General features: G+C 40.6%; 1 protein-coding gene across 1 annotated transcript in view; it reads left to right on the top strand.

Moving 5' to 3' along the window:
• The window catches only part of wdr17 (WD repeat domain 17), a 44,005-nt gene extending 20,425 nt beyond the window's left edge, over positions 1-23,580 (top strand). Inside the window, exons 25-32 of the mRNA XM_079337996.1 lie at positions 19-130; positions 240-381; positions 1,359-1,461; positions 1,606-1,707; positions 1,981-2,079; positions 4,402-4,472; positions 22,099-22,196; positions 23,051-23,580. Coding sequence (XP_079194122.1) covers positions 19-130; positions 240-381; positions 1,359-1,461; positions 1,606-1,707; positions 1,981-2,079; positions 4,402-4,472; positions 22,099-22,196; positions 23,051-23,170 — 847 coding nt within the window. The 3' untranslated portion in view covers positions 23,171-23,580. The remainder of the gene's footprint in view (positions 1-18; positions 131-239; positions 382-1,358; positions 1,462-1,605; positions 1,708-1,980; positions 2,080-4,401; positions 4,473-22,098; positions 22,197-23,050) is intronic.
• The last annotated feature ends 477 nt before the right edge of the window (positions 23,581-24,057 follow it).

Below are 24,057 nucleotides of genomic sequence, written 5' to 3'. Positions count from 1 at the left end.
CCCGTTGTTTACATTCAGGGAGCTTTCAGCTGAACTTCTTCAAATGATTCCTGACGACCACATTTTATTGGCTAAGCTTTGTGCATTTTATCCAGGAAGTGCTGATGAAATCAACCAATTACACAAAAAGGTTAGTAGCCATCATTACTTTACATCCAGGTCATGTTTTAGATGAGATAGATTGAGTCATGGTGTCAGATACTGATATTAGGTTTATTATTGTGATGATGTCGTTTCAGTGTGGTCTGCCGGCATTAGAGGAGTGTAAGGCCTTGGCAGAAGAAGCAAAGCGTGAAGGAGATTTATTTTCAGCGGTTAAATTCCACCTTCTGAGCTCTGAACCTGAGAACGCCCTGCAGATTGGGATCGATCATGTGAAAGGTATTGACAGAACAGTTTGACTGTGTTATTGAGGCAATTAATGCATCGTCACATTTGAAACATGACGTCTCAACTTCCTGCGAATCGACTTTCGTATTAGTTGGGAAGACTTAAGATGTTTATGTTTGATGCATGAGCTTTTTATGAAAGGACAAACCTGAACTGTGTTTCGACATGTTGGTTGCCTTGGTGACCCATAAGTGATGATGTTTCAGTGGATTCAGTCAGCTGTGGTTGTTATAGTGGACTGATAAACTGATTGACAACATTACAGAAAGAATTGCTTCAAAGACGGACTAAAGTAAAAATAGAATATTAGCAGCTTATTGCTCTCTCTCTCTTTCAATGAACTCACCAGAGTCCATTGACAAAAGCATTAGATTGACTTTGCAGAACACGGTAGTTTCTTGTCTCCCACTGCTTCGATCACTTCATTTGCTTTTGTTGATCTTGGTGTTTTAAAATGGTTGGTTCAGTGTAAGTGTCACAAAATCACACAGAAAAAGTCCCCAGACACTCTGGATAAGATCAGCGGGTCACGAGTTCTGCAGGCTTTAATGACTGCAGGATTTGTCAGTGAAGTAAGGCGGCTTTGACAAGAGCAAAGAAACAACAGTTTTTTGGTTTCACTCTGTTAAAAATATGACCCCACATGTAGGGATCCTTAATTTAATTAAATAAAGAACTAGCACACCAACCCGAGCCTTTAAACTCTCCCTGTGTGCACTTAGATGAGTGCTACTTGTGCTGACTGTGCTTCGTGTCAAAGTGTACAGTCTGTACCAAACAAAGCTGTGAGGACATTGTTGGGTGTAAGATGAGGTTTTTGTGGGAAGGAGTGACAAAGTCTGAACCTGACAGTAAGTCATGTTCCCAATTTAAAAGGCAGCGCTGATGAATAAGTAAAACACTAAAGCCACAAATACATCTGATATCTCATCAACTGGAAATACTCTTTATTTCTTCCTCCTCACCAGAGCAGCTGACAGGATCTGATTGGACGGTGGACGGTGTTCAGCCCATCCTGGATCTGCTGAGTTACATCAGAACAGACCGCCTTATTATGGCCAAGTTAACACAGTGAGAACATTTCTTACTCAATTATCCAATCTTCATGAACAACTTCTGTGATCATTTTCCTTTTATCTGCTGAGACAAAATGTCAGACTGTATTTGTGGTGTGTATATATATATATATATGTGTGTGTGTGTTTGTGTGCATAGATCCCGCAGTGAGCTGTTGATCCTGTGTGGTTATATTGGAGGCCTGCTGGCTATAAGACGACAGTACTCTACCATCGTACCTGCTCTCTATGAATACACCAGGTAGACACACAACTGCAGCAACGTTATACCATACCACTGGGATCTGGAGGGTTCGATAGAAAATGAGTCTGCACAAACAAGACGAGGAAAGCCAAATATGAAGGAGCTGTGACACAGGAAGAGAGTCGCCGGAGTCATTTTCTCGGCGGTTTTTGCTGCGATAATTTGACGCCAAACTGCTCATTCAGTGTTTCTTTACTTGGTTAATTGTAATAATAAGGTTTAAACTGCTTGAGTCCAGCTTCAGTGTTTTTTCTCTTCTCTGTTTCTCAGTCAGTTGTTGAAGAGGAGGGAGGTGAGTGTTCCTCTGAAGATCGAGCAGCTGTCTGTGGAGCTCGATGCCTGGAGGGCGTGCACTCAAAGTCACAGCAAGTAGGTTACACGGACGCACACGTCAACACAAAGACAAGCTTTATTACAACTGAATGAAGTCGGATCCTCTGGAAAATACACGCACAAAAAAAAACCTCAGCCTTAAAGACTGACAACAAGTTTGAAGAGCAGGATGGGGACATTTCTAAATTTCCGTCTCCTCTTTTGGCTTTAAATAAAGAAGGACGAAGAAGTGATCAGCACTCCACGCTGTTTTTGAGCGATGAGCCACGTTCTCTAGTCGCCACGCCCAGGCTGTGAAGCTCAAATGTTGTAATCCTGCTTCTCCTGCTGTGTGTCAATCCAATCCAATCCAACTTTATTTAATTAAGCACTTTAAAACAACCACAGCTGACCAAAGTGCTGTACAATAAAACAAAAGTTAAAAAAGGCATAATACACAGTACACAATAATTTAAAAGATATAAAAATGCTATAAAATAAGTAAAATACATAAAATAAATAAAATCATCTTACTCGGTGACAAAGGCCAGGGAGAAGAGATGGGTTTTAAGACACGATTTAAAAACAGACAGAGAAGAGGCCTGTTTAAGGGGGAGAGGAAGGTCGTTCCAAAGTTTAGGAGCCGCTACAGAAAACGCACGGTCCCCTCTGAGCTTCCGTTTAGTTTTGGGCACCCTCAGGAGCAGCTGATCAGCTGACCTGAGGGTGCGGGACGGTGTGTACGAGTGTAGAAGCTCAGAGAGGTAGGGCGGGGCAAGACCATTTAGGGATTTAAAAGCAAATAAAAGAATTTTAAAATGGATCCTAAAATGCACAGGCAACCAGTGGAGGGAGGCTAAAATGGGGGTAATGTGGTCATATTTACGAGTGCCAGTTAAAAGACGTGCAGCCGCATTTTGTACCATCTGGAGACGGGCGATGGAGGACCCACTAACCCCCACATACAAAGCATTACAGTAATCCAGCCGAGTGTCAGGTTAGGAGTCATGTAGCTGTTGAGAATCTGTCCTTTTTTTTGTCTCAACACTGTAGCCTGATTTATAAGCACCTCCAAAGACAGTAAAGAGTGAACATTCAGAAAGACGTCAGGCGATACTGAAAAACGTAATCAATAACACATTAGTTACCATCATCCAATGTTAACATCCTATTTAACATGTATGTTTGAGAATCACAGATATGATGGAATAGTCTGTGTTCAAAGGAAAGTGCAGAAACAAAAGGACAGTGATCACTGGACAGTGGGCGCCCTGTGGTCTATGGAGCTAAAAGCGGAGGCTGCATTATGGCGCTGAGAAATGAGAGCTGACCTGAGGAAGAGGAAGAGCAAACAGAAAGAGTGTTTACACACACATCTATATATACAAACATACCTCTGCCCACTGCAGTGCAGTCTTCAGACACTTAACTGCCACAACATAAGCTCCACGCTCTCTCTGCTCCACGCACAAACATGCACACACACACACACACACACACACACACAACTCTGGCTCCGCCATCCTACGGTGATCCTGTTACGCCTTCTCCACTACCTGCAGATATGACAACTTGGTCCCACCATCATGCTTCTGTGACGTTCACATTTGGGACCTGAGACTTTCAATATCAGAAGGGCTCCATCGTCCAAATGTAGAGTTAGTGTTGTCATGAGGACAAAGTTGTTCTTGCAGCTGCTTGACTGACAGATCAGGAAACAGAAGATAAAAACACTTCTGATGTCTCGTGACACAATTTGAACGGAGGATCATGTGGGGAAGTGTGGTTAGAATCAGTGTCGTCTGACAACACGAGTGTCTGACAGACCGCCGTCAGAATGGATTCAGTCCCCACATTTATGACTTGTTATTCATGATGCACCACAGTCTGACTGATGTGTCAGGTTGCCATGTGTGACAGAGCGGCACTTATTGCAGGAAGCACACACAGACACACGCCGAACTGTAGTAAACCATTAATCCTTTTCACCATCTCTCTTTCCCTCTCTGTTGATTTAACATGAGCTATTCAGTTATTGACTCCTTTATGTCTGCTTACCTGCTGAAGCTGTGTCACATTTACGCCCCGTCAGAACTCGTCTTTGTGCTTGGCGTCCTACTTAACGTATTTAACACATGGACATTAATGCTCACATATCTTTTTGCTTAAGCTACTGACAAGTCAAAAAACGGACATTTAAAGGGTGGATAACCTTGATAGGATGTATTTTGTCTTTTTCAACTCAGAACGTTCTAATAGTGGGAGAAAAGTTCATTCTGAAATAGGATGGAAATAAAAACATGGAGTGGGAGGGGCTACAGAGGAAGAGTAGGAAAAGAGAAACAGTAGATTGTTGTTGATACTTGTGTGTGTTTTCAGCAGTCCTCCATCAGACACTCAGAGAGACGAGTTCAGCTGCCTCGAGAGGAGAATCCAGCCTGCAGACTCTGGTAAATACGACATTTCCTTTCAAGGTGTTTCAGGGGAGTTCAGGGGAATTAAAAACTGCTCATTTTTGTTTTTTATTTTTATACACTTTACTAATCCCCGAGGGGGAAATTGTGGTTCGCACTCTGTTATTGTAGAGACATGCTTCTGACACACACAGGCCTGAATCACACACATGCACAAACAGGACCTGTGGACATGCATTAATGGAGAGATGACAGAGTGCGGCGGTTGCCCCCCACTTGAAGCAGCTCCTGAGCTGGTATGGGATTTGGCAGTGCTCGAGAAGTGATCTGGCACGTCTCCAACTACCAGACTAACTTCCATGTTTTTGGTCCACATCGACCCTCCCGTTCCCAACCCAAGTTCCTACGGACTGAGTTACTGCCGCTCATGAAGTGTATGAAACGTTCTGCCGTAGACCTCAGCTGGCGTCAACTAAAAAATATAAATTTTTTAAACCATAGAATATCAGTTTCACTTGTAATTAAGTTTCAGCTTTCAAAACGGTCTTTAAATTTAAGGACACAAACAAGAGTTACATTTTTATTGTAAATGTTTTAACATACAATCCGTTTGAACTAAAACTTACGTTTAAAATAAATGACAGAAATCATTCTGAACTAACACTTGAGGAGGGTCTTAGTGAGCGTCAGGAGTCGACCATCAGTCAGAGTTCTCGTCTCCAGAGACAAGACTCAGAGAAACATCCAGAACAAACCAAGACTATACTTTCAGGGATCATTTCTTTAGTTGTTGACTTGAGAAATGTGTTTCTAAAGAGTTTGGTCTCGCTGTCCACGATGAAGAGTTCAGATGTTTCCTTCAGAGCAGGAAACTGGTGGGAAGGTTTAAATTCTTCTTCACTGTTGATGATTGTTCAGAGTTTCTTAAAGATTCTCTGAAGGAGGAAACATGATCTGAGTGGACTTTTCAATGTTTACACTAATAACTCTCAATTTTAGACTGTTAAAATGTTTCTCTCGGACGATAGGTTTTGTCTCATATTGCATGATGATGGTGATTGTTTTACACCATTTTAAGCTGAATTGCTGAGTTCAATTAATGTATTGATAGATTTGTTTGTCTAAATCAGGGGTGTCAAACTCCAGTCCTGGAGGGCCGGCTTCCTCAGACTGTTAGATGTCTCCCTGCTCAGATGCAGCTGAATCCAATGAGTGACTCGTTATCAGGCTTCTGCAGAGCTTGATGACAGCACATTGGTTTAAAGCAGGTGTGTTAGAGCAGGGAGACATCTAAAAGTCTGAGGAAGCAGGCCCTCCAGGACTGGAGTTTGACGTCTGTGGTGAACGTGGATCCTGATCCAAACAACGATCGGCATAGACTACGCCTCTCTATCAGAATGAAATGTCATTCCAAATGAGCCTGATCGGATCATTCTGCTCTGACTGACATGTTTACATGAAGTGTTTTTATTCGGATCAGTCTTTTATTCCAATTATGTGTGTCCATGTAAACAAATCCACTGTGTTGTTTTTGTGAATGATTCTAAGGCAGAGGTGTCAAACTCCAGTCCTGGAGGGCCGGCTTCCTCAGACTGTTAGATGTCTCCCTGCTTGGACGCAGCTGAATCCAATGAGTGACTCGTTATCAGGCTTCTGCAGAGATTGATGACAACACATTGGTTTAAAGGAGGTGTGTTAGAGCAGGGAGACATCTAGCAGTCTGAGGAAGCCGGCCCTCCAGGACTGGAGTTTGACACCTGTGATTTAGACAAACAAATGTATCAATACGTTAATTGACCTCAGTAATTCATCTTAAATTGATCATCATGCAACACAGGAGTACACCAGTCATCAGAGAGAATAATTTTAACAGGAAAGATTCATAGAAAAGGCCACTCAGATCATGTTTCCTCCATCAGAGAGTCTTTAAGAAACTCTGAACAATCATCAACAGTGAGGAAGAATTTAAACCTTCCCACCAGTTTCCTGCTCTGAAGGAAACATCTGAACTCTTCATCGTGGACAGCGAGACCAAACTCTTTAGAAACACATTTCTCAAGTCAACAACTAAAGAAATGATCCCTGAAAGTATAGTCTTGGTTTGTTCTGGATGTTTCTCTGAGTCTTGTGTCTGGAGACGAGAACTCTGACTGATGGTCGACTCCTGACGCTCACTAAGACCCTCCTCTTATAACCACAGATTAAAACATGTTTTAGTTTTACTCTTATATCCTGCAATAAATACTTTTCATGATGTATGATCATTATTGTATTTGGGTTTTTAACTTGCAGGAAACTTTGAAAACACAGATAATGAGCTCCACAAAGACATTTCTACTGTGAACAACAAACTGACATTTAAAGTTAAAGGTGAATATGTCTGTGGTTATAAGAGGAGGGTCTTAGTGAGCGTCAGGAGTCGACCATCAGTGAGAGTTCTCGTCTCCAGACACAAGACTCAGAGAAACATCCAGAACAAACCAAGACTATACTTTCAGGGATCATTTCTTTAGTTGTTGACTTGAGAAATGTGTTTCTAAAGAGTTTGGTCTCGCTGTCCATGATGAAGAGTTCAGATGTTTCCTTCAGAGCAGGAAACTGGTGGGAAGGTTTAAATTCTTCTTCACTGTTGATGATTGTTCAGAGTTTCTTAAAGGCTCTCTGATGGAGGAAACATGATCTGAGTGGACTGTCTTACTTGTTTCAAACAAAGCATTGTCTGATCTCTATCTCACACTGCATCTCCAAATCTGGTTTTCAGCTCATTCAGATAGTATGTGGTTTTATTCTTTGCCAGTCTGAACACAAAAAGCCAGAATGAGATACATTTTTTCTAATCTAGTTTAAACCACAGACAGAGGTGGATACAAGTGTGATTTTAATCTGATTGCTACATGTCTGACTCAGTTCAAACGTCTCGGGCGTGTCAATGTGTCTTCTGTGTCACTCTTAAAGTAACACTATGAAAAAATAATGATGTCAGTCCGGCTGGAAGTGAACTTTAATCAGTGAAAAAAACCAGCAAGAATCAAAACAAAGGTAGTAAAACAAGCCTGCGGACAGACTGCTCCATATAAGATTGTTTAAATCAGAAATAATCACACTTTTCTGTCATCCATTTTTCTGTTGTTTTTGCTGGGCGTTACCTGTTACCATAGAAACCAATGTGGCTCAGACCACGTCAATACGGACAGGCAGATCAGATCTGATCACTTGTAATTTGTAATGTGGACAGTCAGTCAGTTAGATCAGATTCTGATCAGATTTGGGCGGCAGTCTGAACAAAGTCTGTGAGAGTTTGAAAGAAAATATGAACAAGAAGAAGTTCATGTCTAATCAGTGTCATCATTTAAAACACCGGTGCAGGAGCATCATGATTGATCATGTGGATTTAAAGCAGCAGGTCATGTGACTCAGAGGGGGAGGAGCATCTTTATTCTCATGAACTCTTTTATCTCCTGATGGGACAACAGGACACTGAGGCGACACTTTACTGGTGGTGGGAAGACTTACATTCTTCTTCACTGTTGATGATTGTTCAGAGATTCAATCTGAGTGGAGCTGTGTAGTGTTAGATAATTAATGGTTCTTTTGTTTTCTGAAGGCTTAATTAAAATATCTTAAATTCACATTGGCAGCATGTTGATAAGATATTATATTGCCAGTAACCCTCACTGCATGAAATGAAATGATGTTTTTAAGGATTTCTATTTAAAGTTCAACAAACTCATTTGTACTTTTTCTGACCCATGATATGTTAGTCAGATCTGATTAAACAGAGCCCTTAGAATCATTCACAGAAACAACACAGTGGCTTTGTTTACATGGACACACATAATTGGAATCAAAGACAGATCCGAATAAAAACACTTCATGTAAACATGTCAGTCAGAGCAGATTGATCCGATCAGGCTCATTTGGAATGACATTTCATTCCGACAGGGAGGGGTGGTTTATGCCGATCGTTGTTCGGATCAGGATCCACGTTCACACTCGATCTAATCATGTCTGCCTGACTGCGTATGTCTGACCCGGTAAAGTGGCGTCTTTCCATCAGACCTCTTCATCAGAGCCTAACGTTTAAAGTCTATGATCAGAGTGAAGAACTTCATCAATGATCGGCGTGTCATTTGAAAGTCTAGCCTCCACTCATGATCAGTGAACTCCATGACGCCCCAACTTGTTGTTTGGATCATATTTGTATTTTATAAATATATCTTATTCATCACTTTTATAGATACAATTTCATGCAACCTTATTTTATACAAATATAACATTATTACATTATTCCACTTTGGAGTGATAGTTACAGTAACATCTCTGATATCAGCATTCATTATAAACTATTCATTCATATGACATCAATGTTGTTGCGTGAGACAAATAATAATGTTAAAGGAATAAAAGTGAACACAGAACTAAGAAGAACTAATGCATCCTGATTTTAAAATCATGTCAACACGTGACAGCTTCTCATTCACATTTATTGTGTTTATCATTAATGCCAGTAGTTTAATTCAATAATCTAACCAATAAGATCACGTTAAGACAGTCAAACCATGAGAACATGAACTATAGCACGTTAAAAAGTAAAAAAGTTGCTGGAAAAGGTTCCAATGTCCGACAGGTACATATATTACAAAGTTTGCATTATTTTTTAAACTATGAGGAAATATATCTCCCATGTTCAGGATGTAAAACAGCAGAGTTGTTGTAAGCTTTTACGGGTTATTTGTGATGATTGTTTACAAACCCAGGGAGAAATGTAGCTTCTACTTCTGACGTTTCCTGCAGATATGACAGGTGGGACCAGTCTGCACATGTCAGAATGGTTTATTCTGAATAAATGCTGATGCATGACCTCACAGCATAATCAGATCATTTTATTTAGCGTCCATGGAAACAGTGAAATCGAAATCCCTCGTCAGAATAATTTCAATCAGATTGAAGAAATTGTGCATGTAAACGTAGCCAGTTAGAAACACTGCTGAGTGTAGAAAAAGGAGGTGTCAGTCAATCCACCACCACACTCCCAAGATGATGTCTACTGAAGCCACAAAGCTCAAAACGGCTCTTTTATAGACCATCCTTAATGACTGAGTCTGAATTGTGAATCAGTACGAAACTCTTAAAAATAAAGCTTGTTCACTATGCTTGATTTAGACCACAGGTGTCAAACTCCAGTCCTGGAGGGCCGGCTTCCTCAGACTGTTAAATGTCTCCCTGCTCGGACGCAGCTGAATCCAATGAGTGACTCGTTATCAGGCTTCTGCAGAGATTGATGACAGCACATTGGTTTAAAGCAGGTGTGTTAGAGCAGGGAGACATCTAACAGTCTGAGGAAGCCGGCACTCCAGGACTGGAGTTTGACACCTGTGATTTAGACAAACAAATGTATCAATGCATTGATTGACCTCAGTAATTTAGTTTAAATTGATGTGAAACAATCGTTATCATCATGCAACACAAAACAAAACCAATCATCAGGGAAAATCATTTTGACAGTCTAAAATCTGGAGTTATTAGTTTAAACATTGTATAACCCACTCAGATCATGTTTCCTCCATCAGAGAGTCTTTAAGAAACTCTGAACAATCATCAACAGTGAGGAAGAATTTAAACCTTCCCACCAGTTTCCTGCTCTGAAGAAAACATCTGAACTCTTCATCGTGGACAGCGAGACCAAACTCTTTAGAAACACATTTCTCAAGTCAACAACTAAAGAAATGATCCCTGAAAGTATAGTCTTGGTTTGTTCTGGATTTTTCTCTGAGTCTTGTGTCTGGAGACGAGAACTCTGACTGATGGTCAACTCCTGACGCTCACTAAGACCCTCCTCTTATAACCATAGATTAAAACATGTTTTAGTTTTACTCTTATATCCTGCAATAAATACTTTTCATGATGTATGATCATTATTGTATTTGGGTTTTTAACTTGCAGGAAAACTTTGAAAACACAGATAATGAGCTCCACAAAGACATTTCTACTGTGAACAACAAACTGACATTTAAAGTTAAAGGTGAATATGTCTGTGGTTATAAGAGGAGGGTCTTAGTGAGCGTCAGGAGTCGACCATCAGTCAGAGTTCTCGTCTCCAGACACAAGACTCAGAGAAACATCCAGAACAAACCAAGACTATACTTTCAGGGATCATTTCTTTAGTTGTTGACTTGAGAAATGTGTTTCTAAAGAGTTTGGTCTCGCTGTCCACGATGAAGAGTTCAGATGTTTCCTTCAGAGCAGGAAACTGGTGGGAAGATTTAAATTCTTCTTCACTGTTGATGATTGTTCAGAGTTTCTTAAAGACTCTCTGATGGAGGAAACATGATCTGAGTGGACAGCTTACCTGATTTCAAAACCTGTGAAAGTTTTAAACTGTGTTCAGCTTAATGATGAATTACTCTGTCCACACTTTCTGACAATGTCTCATAACATTAGTATACCTGTAGTCCTTACATCAGGAGAGCAGTGTTTCATGCCGTTTTGTTCTTGTAGTCCATGACTCCATCTGGAGCTTCTCACAAAAAGTCGAGTAGTGAACCTGAGCTGCTGTTTGTGCAGCTCAGCATCAAACACTCACTTATGATTTTGGTAACAAGTGTCACCTCAGTGTCCTGTTGTCCTATCAGCAGATTAAAGACCTCATGAGAATAAAGATGCTCCTCCCCCTCTGAGTCACATGACCTGCTGCTTTAAATCCACATGATCAATCATGATGCTCCTGCACCGGTGTTTTAAATGATGACACTGATTAGACATGAACTTCTTCTTGTTCGTACTCTGTTTCAAACTCTCACAGACGCTTAGATTCTGTCTGAGCAGAACATCGTTCATTTTGATTCAACCAGGGGGTTTGATAGAACATAGTGTTTCTACTACAACCTTCACAGTGAGATAGTTTTAATTTCTTCTGAAGTTTTTTTGAAGTTCCCATATGACCGAAGAACATTAAGAGGCAACATTTTATTTCAAACAAGAAAGACAGTCCACTCAGATCATGTTTCCTCCATCAGAGAGTCTTTAAGAAACTCTGAACAGTCATCAACAGTGAAGAAGAATTTAAACCTTCCCACCAGTTTCCTGCTCTGAAGGAAACATCTGAACTCTTCATCATGGACAGCGAGACCAAACTCTTTAGAAACACATTTCTCAAGTCAACAACTAAAGAAATGATCCCTGAAAGTATAGTCTTGGTTTGTTCTGGATGTTTCTCTGAGTCTTGTCTCTGGAGACGAGAACTCTGACTGATGGTCAACTCCTGACGCTCACTAAGACCCTCCTCTTATAACCACAGACATATTCACCTTTAACTTTAAATGTCAGTTTGTTGTTCACAGTATAAATGTCTTTGTGGAGCTCATTATCTGTGTTTTCAAAGTTTCCTGCAAGTTAAAAACCCAAATACAATAATGATCATACGTCATGAAAAGTATTTATTGCAGGATATAAGAGTAAAACTAAAACATGTTTTAATCTGTGGTTATAAGAGGAGGGTCTTAGTGAGCGTCAGGAGTCGACCATCAGTCAGAGTTCTCGTCTCCAGACGCAAGACTCAGAGAAACATCCAGAACAAACCAAGACTATACTTTCAGGGATCATTTCTTTAGTTGTTGACTTGAGAAATGTGTTTCTAAAGAGTTTGGTCTCGCTGTCCACGATGAAGAGTTCAGATGTTTCCTTCAGAGCAGGAAACTGGTGGGAAGGTTTAAATTCTTCTTCACTGTTGATGATTGTTCAGAGTTTCTTAAAGACTCTCTGATGGAGGAAACATGATCTGAGTGGACTTTTCAATGTTCACACTAATAACTCTCAATTTTAGACTGTTAAAATGTTTCTCTCGGACGATTGGTTTTGTCTCATATTGCATGATGATGGTGATTGTTTTACACCATTTTAAGCTGAATTGCTGAGTTCAATTAATGTATTGATAGATTTGTTTGTCTAAATCAGGGGTGTCAAACTCCAGTCCTGGAGGGCCGGCTTCCTCAGACTGTCAGATGTCTCCCTGCTCGGATGCAGCTGAATCCAATGAGTGACTCGTTATCAGGCTTCTGCAGAGCTTGATGACAGCACATTGGTTTAAAGCAGGTGTGTTAGAGCAGGGAGACATCTAAAAGTCTGAGGAAGCAGGCCCTCCAGGACTGGAGTTTGACGTCTGTGGTGAACGTGGATCCTGATCCAAACAACGATCGGCATAAACCACGCCTCTCTATCGGAATGAAATGTCATTCCAAATGAACTTGATCGGATCAATCCGCTCTGACTGACATGTTTACATGAAGTGTTTTTATTCGGATCAGTCTTTTATTCCAATTATGTGTGTCCATGTAAACAAAGCCACTGTGTTGTTTCTGTGAATGATTCTAAGGCAGGGGTGTCAAACTCCAGTCCTGGAGGGCCGGCTTCCTCAGACTGTTAGATGTCTCCCTGCTTGGACGCAGCTGAATCCAATGAGTGACTCGTTATCAGGCTTCTGCAGAGCTTGATGACAACACATTGGTTTAAAGCAGGTGTGTTAGAGCAGGGAGACATCTAACAGTCTGAGGAAGCCGGCCCTCCAGGACTGGAGTTTGACACCTGTGTTCTAAGGGTTCTGTTTAATCAGATCTGACTGTGGTTATCTGTGGTTATAAGAGGAGGGTCTTAGTGAGCGTCAGGAGTCGACCATCAGTCAGAGTTCTCGTCTCCAGACACAAGACTCAGAGAAACATCCAGAACAAACCAAGACTATACTTTCAGGGATCATTTCTTAAGTTGTTGACTTGAGAAATGTGTTTCTAAAGAGTTTGGTCTCGCTGTCCATGATGAAGAGTTCAGATGTTTCCTTCAGAGCAGGAAACTGGTGGGAAGATTTAAATTCTTCTTCACTGTTGATGATTGTTCAGAGTTTCTTAAAGACTCTCTGATGGAGGAAACATGATCTGAGTGGACAGCTTACCTGATTTCAAAACCTGTGAAAGTTTTAAACTGTGTTCAGCGTAATGATGAATTACTCTGTCCACACTTTCTGACAATGTCTCATAACATTAGTATACCTGTAGTCCTTACATCAGCAGAGCAGTGTTTCATGCTGTTTTGTTCTTGTAGTCCATGACTCCATCTGGAGCTTCTCACAAAAGGTCGAGTAGTGAACCTGAGCTGCTGTTTGTGCAGCTCAGCATCAAACACTCACTTATGATTTTGGTAACAAGTGTCACCTCAGTGTCCTGTTGTCCTATCAGCAGATTAAAGAGTTCATGAGAATAAAGATGCTCCTCCCCCTCTGAGTCACATGACCTGCTGCTTTAAATCCACATGATCAATCATGATGCTCCTGCACCGGTGTTTTAAATGATGACACTGATTAGACATGAACTTCTTCTTGTTCATATTTTCTTTCAAACTCCCACAGATTCTTTGATTCTGTCTGAGCAGAACATCATTCATTTTGATCCTTTTGATTCAATCAGGGGGTTTGATAGAACATAGTGTTTCTACTATGTTGGGGATTTTCAGGAGCGAATATCTGACCAACGGTTATGTTGGGTTTTATGACGTAAAATTTGATTGTCAAAATAAATTAATAATTAAGTTTATTTAATTATTAATCTAAATCAATAATTGGTATTAAACTGCGTTTAATAAACCTCGGGGCACCACCCTGTAAACAGGGAACAACCAAAATATTACCAATATCAGTCTCAAATTATTTAATTAAATACCAATATCATTAATAATTAATAATCTGTATTTAATTGAAGGTGTGAAATCCGAACACAAAGCCCTTTCACCCAGCCTAAGTCACAAAGCAAATTCACAGTGATCACAAACAACGACTTTTTAAGATATAATAGAATTTATTTAACAAAGCAACATCAAGTAAATCAATGAAACCCAATCAAACAAATAACCATCATAAGCCAAACTACAATTAACAAACAAAACAAACAAGCGTGGCACATGTGTGTGTGTGTGTGTGTGTGTGTGTGTGTGTGTGTGAGTGTGTGAGAGTGAGAGAGAGAGAGAGAGAGAAAGGGGGGGGGACAGACAGACAGAGATAGACAAAATGGTGGCGACCACGCGTGGTCACGTGATGGCGGACACAGAACGTGATCTACGTTTCAGCAGCGTCTGGAAAGCCACAGGTCTCTATGTGTGTGCGTTTACCGAAAGGTGTGTGTGTGTAAAGGCGAGAGAGCGAGAGAAAACAACGCACCTCGACAGCTCAATCTCGGACTGGAGCTCACCACAACTCAGAGCACAGTTACGTCACGTACCAGAAGCTAGTGGCCGGATTTGTATCAGACGGCGTTCACACTAGTCTTTCTGATAGTGAGTCTATTACCCGGTTATGACGCGGGAGCTCACAGATAAACACACGGGACACAGCGGCACAAGTAAAGGAAACAAAAGAGATTTTACTCTGGTAAAATCTAAGACACATCGGTCAAACACCAAGCAAATATTATCACCGTTTCACAATAATAACTCAGTTATTAAACACACTCTCTATATCTAACTGCCCAGACCTAGCTAAGCCTCACTTGAAACCGTTTCGTCCACGGTTGATGAAAGGAAGAAAAGAGGTCCTGGAGCAGCCTTTCTGCAGTTGTAAGGTGATGGCGGTGCGTGTCCAGTGGGGTTGAGCAGGGCCGTCGTGTCCTCCGTCGAGCGAGGTGATCTCCGTGGGTGTCCTTTCTTTAAAGGACGGAACGAGACGTAATCCTTCCAGTCTCTCTCAATACCGTTTCAATACGGGAGAAATAGAACGCTATACTTCTGAGATGCGTTCAAGTGGATGATCTAGGCTCGGAAATTAGGACGTCGGTGTGCTTCAAGGCCTTTGGATCAGCTGCGCGCCAAAACTTTTAAACAAAGAGCAGCGTGCTGGAAACAGGAACAGAGTTGGGTATCCTCGGACGTCGCCAGACGACGTTTGAAAGAGGCAGAACAATGAAGCATGGCCGGCTTTATACCTCCCAGACTTCACACCTATGTGTTAGGTGTGGCAAAGCATTCTGGGAGTACCTGCAAGGCATGCTGGGATAAAGAGTCTTTTGTTGTAGTTCTCCAAACGACACAGCCTGAGCTCTGTCATTCTGGCTGGACCCCAACAACTACAACCTTCACAGTGAGATTGTTTTAGTTTGTTCTGAATTTTCTTTAAAGTTCCTGTATGACTAAAGATCACTAAGAGACAATATCTTATTTCAAACAAGAAAGACAGTCCACTCAGATCATGTTTCCTCCATCAGAGAGTCTTTAAGAAACTCTGAACAATCATCAACAGTGAAGAAGAATTTAAACCTCCCCACCAGTTTCCTGCTCTGAAGGAAACATCTGAACTCTTCATCATGGACAGCGAGACCAAACTCTTTAGAAACACATTTCTCAAGTCAACAACTAAAGAAATGATCCCTGAAAGTATAGTCTTGGTTTGTTATGGATGTTTCTCTGAGTCTTGTGTCTGGAGACGAGAACTCTGACTGATGGTCGACTCCTGACGCTCACTAAGACCCTCCTCTTATAACCACAGACATATTTACCTTTAACTTTAAATGTCAATTTGTTGTTCACAGTAGAAATGTCTTTGTGGAGCTCATTATCTGTGTTTTCAAAGTTTCCTGCAAGTTAAAAACCCAAATACAATAATGATCATACATCATGAAAAGTATTTATTGCAGGATATAAGAGTAAAACTAAAACATGTTTTAATCTGTGGTTATAAGAGGAGGGTCTTAGTGAGTGTCAGGAGTCGACCATCAGTCAGAGTTCTCGTCTCCAGACACAAGACTCAGAGAAACATCCAGAACAAACCAAGACTATACTTTCAGGGATCATTTCTTTAGTTGTTGACTTGAGAAATGTGTTTCTAAAGAGTTTGGTCTCGCTGTCCACGATGAAGAGTTCAGATGTTTCCTTCAGAGCAGGAAACTGGTGGGAAGGTTTAAATTCTTCTTCACTGTTGATGATTGTTCAGAGTTTCTTAAAGACTCTCTGATGGAGGAAACATGATCTGAGTGGACAGCTTACCTGATTTCAAAACCTGTAGAAGTCTTAAACTGTGTTCAGCTTAAAGATGAATTACTCTGTCCACACTTTCTGACAATGTATCATGACAATAGTATACTTGCAGTCATTACATCAGGAGAGCAGTGATCATGCCGTTTTGTTCTTGTAGTCCATGACTCCATCTGGAGCTTCTCACAAAAGGTCGAGTAGTGAACATGAGCTGCTGTTTGTGCAGCTCAGCATCAAACACTCTCTTATGATTTTGGTAACAAGTGTCACCTCAGTGTCCTGTTGTCCTATCAGCAGATTAAAGACCTCATGAGAATAAAGATGCTCCTCCCCCTCTGAGTCACATGACCTGCTGCTTTAAATCCACATGATCAATCATGATGCTTCTGCACCGGTGTTTTAAATGATGACACTGATTAGACATGAACTTCTTCTTCTTCTCTCTCCAGAGGACGTTTCACTTGTTGGGAACTCTTTCTTGTTCGTACTTTGTTTCAAACTCTCACAGACTTTGTTCAGACTGCCGCCCAAATCTGATCAGAATCTGATCTAGCTGACTGACTGTCCACATTACAAATTACAAGTGACCAGATCTGAGGCCTCTACTACGAAGCAGGATTTGAGCTTAGCGAGGTAACTTCAGGGTTAACCCTGGGTTTTCAGTCCTACGAGGGTCGATTACTTTTTACCTGTTTATATCACCACGGTAACTAATGCTGCACACCTAACCTGCTCCGGAGCAGGTTATGTTGGAGATAAGAGATCAACCTGTGAAAATCTCCGCCCACTGACCAATCAGATCTTTAGATCGTTGAGCTCCCGGAGCTGATGGAGAGGGGGCGGACACTTTATGTGTCCCGCATGATTTTACATTAGACTATTGTCCATTTAGTTAATGATTATGTTTCACTGATATCCTTCAACAGAAACTGAAGAAAGCGCTGTAGCATTTTAGTTGAAGATGAACAATTACGAATATTTTCTTAAGGCTTTGAATTGTATATTCATTCAAGTTTAATTTCTCAAAGTCGCTCTCTTTGTGATGGTCAGAGCTGCAGTTTACATACAACTTCTAAAACCTTTTTTACTCTCCACTTTAAAGAGTCAGAGCAACACATTCAGTTCAGAGAAGAAACGGTTTATAGACAGTTCTAAGGTGAACTAACGATGGGACAAATATAAGCTGAAGTTTTTACTCGCAGATTTTCCTTTTTTTGTCCTTCCTGCATTTGTTACTGCAGCTGTTTCTCTTTGCAGCCTGTTTCTCTTAACGTATTTATATCGGTAATATGGCTTTTAGTTTTTGTAAATGTAATTTTTGTAGATATGACGATCTGCTGACACCAGACGCGGTGATGGTTGTGATAGGTTAAATGACGCTAACTGATAAGTTAAATGACCCTTTTACGTGAACACGCTTTGGCAACCCTGGGTTGACGGATCAGGTTGATAACCGGCATCGTAGGACTGATAATCACGATCTCGTATGTCAGGGTTTGTCAAGCCAGATAACCCAAAGAGACCCTGGTATGTCGAACTCGCTTCGTAGTATAGGCCTCTGATCTGCCTGTCTGTATTGACGTGGTCTGAGCCACATTGGTTTCTATGGTAACAGGTAACGCCCAGCAAAAACAACAGAAAAATGGATGACAGAAAAGTGTAATTATTTCTGATGCAAACAATCTTATATGGAGCAGTCTGTCCGCAGGCTTGTTTTACTACCTTTGTTTTGATTCTTGCTGGTTTTTTTCACTGATTAAAGTTCACTTCCTGCCGGACTGACATCGTTATTTTTTCATAGTGTTGCTTTAAGAGTGACGCAAAAGACACATTGACACGCCCAAGACGTTCGGAGTGAGTCGGATATGTAGCAATCAGATTATAATCACACTTGTATCCACCTCTGTCTGTGGTTTAAACTAGATTAGAAAAAATGTATCTTGTGTGGCTTCTTGTGTTCAGACTGGCAAAAAATCAAACCACATTATCTGGATGAGCTGAAAAACAGATTTGGAGGTGCAGTGTGAGATAGAGATCAGACAATGCTTTGTTTGAAGCAAGAAAGACAGTCCACTCAGATCATGTTTCCTAAATCAGAGAGTCTTTAAGAAACTCTGAACAATCATCAACAGTGAAGAAGAATTTAAACCTTCCCACCAGTTTCCTGCTCTGAAGGAAACATCTGAACTCTTCATCGTGGACAGCGAGACCAAACTCTTTAGAAACACATTTCTCAAGTCAACAACTAAAGAAATGATCCCTGAAAGTATAGTCTTGGTTTGTTCTGGATGTTTCTCTGAGTCTTGTGTCTGGAGACGAGAACTCTGACTGATGGTCGACTCCTGACGCTCACTAAGACCCTCCTCTTATAACCACAGATAACCACAGTCAGATCTGATTAAACAGAACCCTTAGAACACAGGTGTCAAACTCCAGTCCTGGAGGGCCGGCTTCCTCAGACTGTTAGATGTCTCCCTGCTCTAACACACCTGCTTTAAACCAATGTGTTGTCATCAAGCTCTGCAGAAGCCTGATAACGAGTCACTCATTAGATTCAGCTGCGTCCGAGCAGGGAGACATCTAACAGTCTGAGGAAGCCGGCCCTCCAGGACTGGAGTTTGACACCTCTGCCTTAGAATCATTCACAAAAACAACACAGTGGATTTGTTTACATGGACACACATAATTGGAATAAAAGACTGATCCGAATAAAAACACTTCATGTAAACATGTCAGTCAGAGCGGATTGATCCGATCAGGCTCATTTGGAATGACATTTCATTCCGATAGAGAGGCGTGGTTTATGCCGATCGTTGTTTGGATCAGGATCCACGTTCACCACAGACGTCAAACTCCAGTCCTGGAGGGCCGGCTTCCTCAGACTGTTAGATGTCTCCTTGCTCTAACACACCTGCTTTAAACCAATGTGCTGTCATCAAGCTCTGCAGAAGCCTGATAACGAGTCACTCATTGGATTCAGCTGCATCCGAGCAGGGAGACATCTGACAGTCTGAGGAAGCCGGCCCTCCAGGACTGGAGTTTGACACCCCTGATTTAGACAAACAAATCTATCAATACATTAATTGACTTCAATAATTCAGCTTAAAATGGTGTAAAACAATCACCATCATCATGCAATATGAGACAAAACCAATCGTCCGAGAGAAACATTTTAACAGTCTAAAATTGAGAGTTATTAGTGTAAACATTGAAAAGTCCACTCAGATCATGTTTCCGCCATCAGAGAGTCTTTAAGAAACTCTGAACAATCATCAACAGTGAAGAAGAATTTAAACCTCCCCACCAGATTCCTGCTCTGAAGGAAACATCTGAACTCTTCATCATGGACAGCGAGACCAAACTCTTTAGAAACACATTTCTCAAGTCAACAACTAAAGAAATGATCCCTGAAAGTATAGTCTTGGTTTGTTCTGGATGTTTCTCTGAGTCTTGTGTCTGGAGACGAGAACTCTCACTGATGGTCGACTCCTGACGCTCACTAAGACCCTCCTCTTATAACCACAGACATATTCACCTTTAACTTTAAATGTCAGTTTGTTGTTCACAGTAGAAATGTCTTTGTGGAGCTCGTTATCTGTGTTTTCAAAGTTTCCTGCAAGTTAAAAACCCAAATACAATAATGATCATACATCATGAAAAGTATTTATTGCAGGATATAAGAGTAAAACTAAAACATGTTTTAATCTGTGGTTATAAGAGGAGGGTCTTAGTGAGCGTCAGGAGTCGACCATCAGTCAGAGTTCTCGTCTCCAGACGCAAGACTCAGAGAAACATCCAGAACAAACCAAGACTATACTTTCAGGGATCATTTCTTTAGTTGTTGACTTGAGAAATGTGTTTCTAAAGAGTTTGGTCTCGCTGTCCACGATGAAGAGTTCAGATGTTTCCTTCAGAGCAGGAAACTGGTGGGAAGGTTTAAATTCTTCTTCACTGTTGATGATTGTTCAGAGTTTCTTAAAGACTCTCTGATGGAGGAAACATGATCTGAGTGGACAGCTTACCTGATTTCAAAACCTGTGAAAGTTTTAAACTGTGTTCAGCTTAATGATGAATTACTCTGTCCACACTTTCTGACAATGTATCATGACAATAGTATACTTGCAGTCATTACATCAGGAGAGCAGTGATCATGCTGTGTGGTTCTTGTAGTCCATGACTCCATCTGGAGCTTCTCACAAAAGGTCGAGTAGTGAACCTGAGCCGCTGTTTGTGCAGCTCAGCATCAAACACTCACTTATGATTTTGGTGACAAGTGTCACCTCAGTGTCCTGTTGTCCTATCAGCAGATTAAAGAGTTCATGAGAATAAAGATGCTCCTCCCCCTCTGAGTCACATGACCTGCTGCTTTAAATCCACATGATCAATCATGATGCTCCTGCACCGGTGTTTTAAATGATGACACTGATTAGACATGAACTCTTTCTTGTTCATACTTTGTTTCAAACTCCCACAGATTCTTTGATTCTGTCTGAGCAGAACATCATTCATTTTGATCCTTTTGATTCAACCAGGGGATTTGATAGAACATAGTGTTTCTACTACAACCTTCACAGTGAGATAGTTTTAATTTGTTCTGAAGTTTCTTTAAAGTTCCTGTATGACTAAAGATCACTAAGAGACAATATTTTATTTCAAACAAGAAAGACAGTCCACTCAGATCATGTTTCCTCCATCAGAGAGTCTTTAAGAAACTCTGAACAATCATCAACAGTGAAGAAGAATTTAAATCTTCCCACCAGTTTCCTGCTCTGAAGAAACATCTGAACTCTTCATCGTGGACAGCGAGACCAAACTCTTTAGAAACACATTTCTCAAGTCAACAACTAAAGAAATGATCCCTGAAAGTATAGTCTTGGTTTGTTCTGGATGTTTCTCTGAGTCTTGTGTCTGGAGACGAGAACTCTGACTGATGGTCGACTCCTGACACTCACTAAGACCCTCCTCTTATAACCATAGATTAAAACATGTTTTAGTTTTACTCTTATATCCTGCAATAAATACTTTTCATGATGTATGATCATTATTGTATTTGGGTTTTTAACTTGCAGGAAAACTTTGAAAACACAGATAATGAGCTCCACAAAGACATTTCTACTGTGAACAACAAACTGACATTTAAAGTTAAAGGTGAATATTTCACTGGTAAAATATAGGACACAAATAGACACATTTCTCAAGTCAACAACTACATTTATTAGTGATACTCATTTTAACCTGCAGAGGGTGCTAAATGCTCTTCTTGCTTCTCTTGTTATTCATTATTACTTCTCTTACATCTGTCGCCAAAACAAACATGGCAAAAGCAAGAGAAGTTTTTTTGGTTGAGAATTGACTATTTTCAAAGGATGTAGGAGCAAAGAGAGGAGATAACAGATATAGACAAAAACAATGTTCACATCTTGCAAAGGGCAGATCAACTACATGAACTGTTTTTTTAGCCTGGACCTCGGCACATCCAGCAGAGGATCTCACACTGCAGCCTGGCTCATAGGAGAATGAAAAACTCAGACTTGTAATAAATGATGAAGAAGGCTCTTTTAAATGATGGGAGGGTTTTTCCAAACGCACAATAAACCTGCTTCATATATGAAGAGTGTAACCCTTAACTAATGACACATGTCCCCTCTCTCTCTCTCAGAGGATTTAGTTTTATGTGGCGCTGATTATGTGACGGGCTCCAATCTGCCGAGTCACTCCGACGTTCAGCTCTCCTGTTTTACCGGACACAGAATACAGGTGAGTGTTTATTTTATTTATCTTTGTGTGTTCTTATAAATGTGGGACAAATATTTTTGTCACTGTACTAATGCAGAGTTTTTTTTGGCTTTTCTATCTGTGAACATGAAACTCGACAGACATAACATGAGAAACTGTTCAGAATAGGATCCTGCTGGTATGGAACTTCTGAGACCCATGATGATATCAAGATTGTGGGACAAAATCAGATACAGATACTTTGGCCATCACTACTTTACACTCTGGAGAGTGATAATGCTTGTTGTAATAGATATAGCACACTCTGCCAAAAAAGACAACTGCTAGAGTAATTCAACCATTCTTAAATGAAATATCATAGAATGACAAGTAAATCCAGTAAGATATTGCATATCTGTGATAAACTTAGTCGATACAAATAGTCGCTGGCTGTGCCAATATCGGCAGATATTATCGGCCTGTCGATTCATCGGTCGGGCTTTAGTTTATGATAGATGTTTGAAGACAAAGTACATGAAAGAGGAAAAATGGACAGGGAGCGCTTGGTGCAGCTCGTCTTTCTCCCTTCCAGCTGGTTTACGTGTTAATTTCTAAAATTGTATATTTTAAGTTGAGAATTATTTGAATTTAACGTGTCGAAAATATGACGTGAGGTTTCATTGACTTTGCACAGAAACAGCCATTAGAATATTAAAAAAATGTCAGATTTAAAAAAAAAAAAAAAAAGTGTATCAGTACTTTTATCTTCACCCTCTTGTGTAGCATGTAGCTGTACTTCTACTTGAGTCAAACATGAGTTTGCCTTTCACCCCTCTAGTCTACACTCACTTGTCTTGACAACTTTCTGAGGCTTTCATTTTCTTTTTAATCTGCAGGGCCCGGTGTTTTTACTGGAGGATGGTAAATCTGCAATCTCTCTGAATGACGCTCTAATGTGGGCTAAAGTCAACCCCTTCTCTCCATTGGGAACAGGGATCCGCATCAACCCTTTCTAGCGCGCGCCCACACACACACACACACACACACGCACACACACACACACACACGCACAAATGCAAACAGAGCAGAGGACGTTGCCATGAAAGAGTTACCTAGCTGAATGTGAAGTGTTGTAATGGAAAATAAAAATGAAACCGGGCTGTGAGTAACATTATTGTTCTTCAGCCAACCGGCCAACTGCATTTTATAATTTCCTGAGCCAGAAGACATCAACAACCAGTTCATTTGTTTCAAACGAGCTCGAGGTAAGCTTAGCTGTAATGTGACGAGAACTTAGCCAACACAATCATTGTGCATTATCTAAGGAGCAGATAAGTATTTCAGTTTGTAAATATGATCTAATCTTAATTTATTTTATTGTTGTAAAAAAAGAAAACGCTGGAATAAAGCTACCACTGCATATTTACATGAGACTTGAACTTATTGTGTCACACTCACACTGAAAACTTCAATCTCAACATAAAGGCTTCAGAAAGCATCAGAGTGTGAAGCACATGAAGAATCCAGAGACAGATGGTTCACAACACATATGTGTTCTCAGTGAAAAAAATAAAATAAACATTGGCCTGAAGGCAACAGACAGCAGATCATGAAATATAAGGAAAAGCATTTATTTGTGCATTTGATGTAGAAGGATGAACAGCATCTCATGCATGTATGGATGTAGTGACCCTCCATTAATAAGCACAGGGACTGTTTGGTTCACATGGTAGTCACACAAACACAGCTGGACCTAATAGGCCTCAAATTGTTTGTAGGAAAAAGAAGAGAGAGTTATTCAGTAATACTTGCTTCATAATCAAACAATACCTGAATTAGATGTATCAACTCTGTGACTCATTTGAAAGAGTGTATATAATGCCTCTTTCACTCCTTAAACCAG

This window comes from Symphodus melops (genome assembly GCF_947650265.1).
Source record: "Symphodus melops genome assembly, chromosome: 2".
In the NCBI taxonomy this organism is placed as follows: Eukaryota; Metazoa; Chordata; class Actinopteri; order Labriformes; family Labridae; genus Symphodus; species Symphodus melops.
Note: the sequence above shows the minus strand (reverse complement) of the source record. Positions and strands in the feature narration are given on the sequence as shown.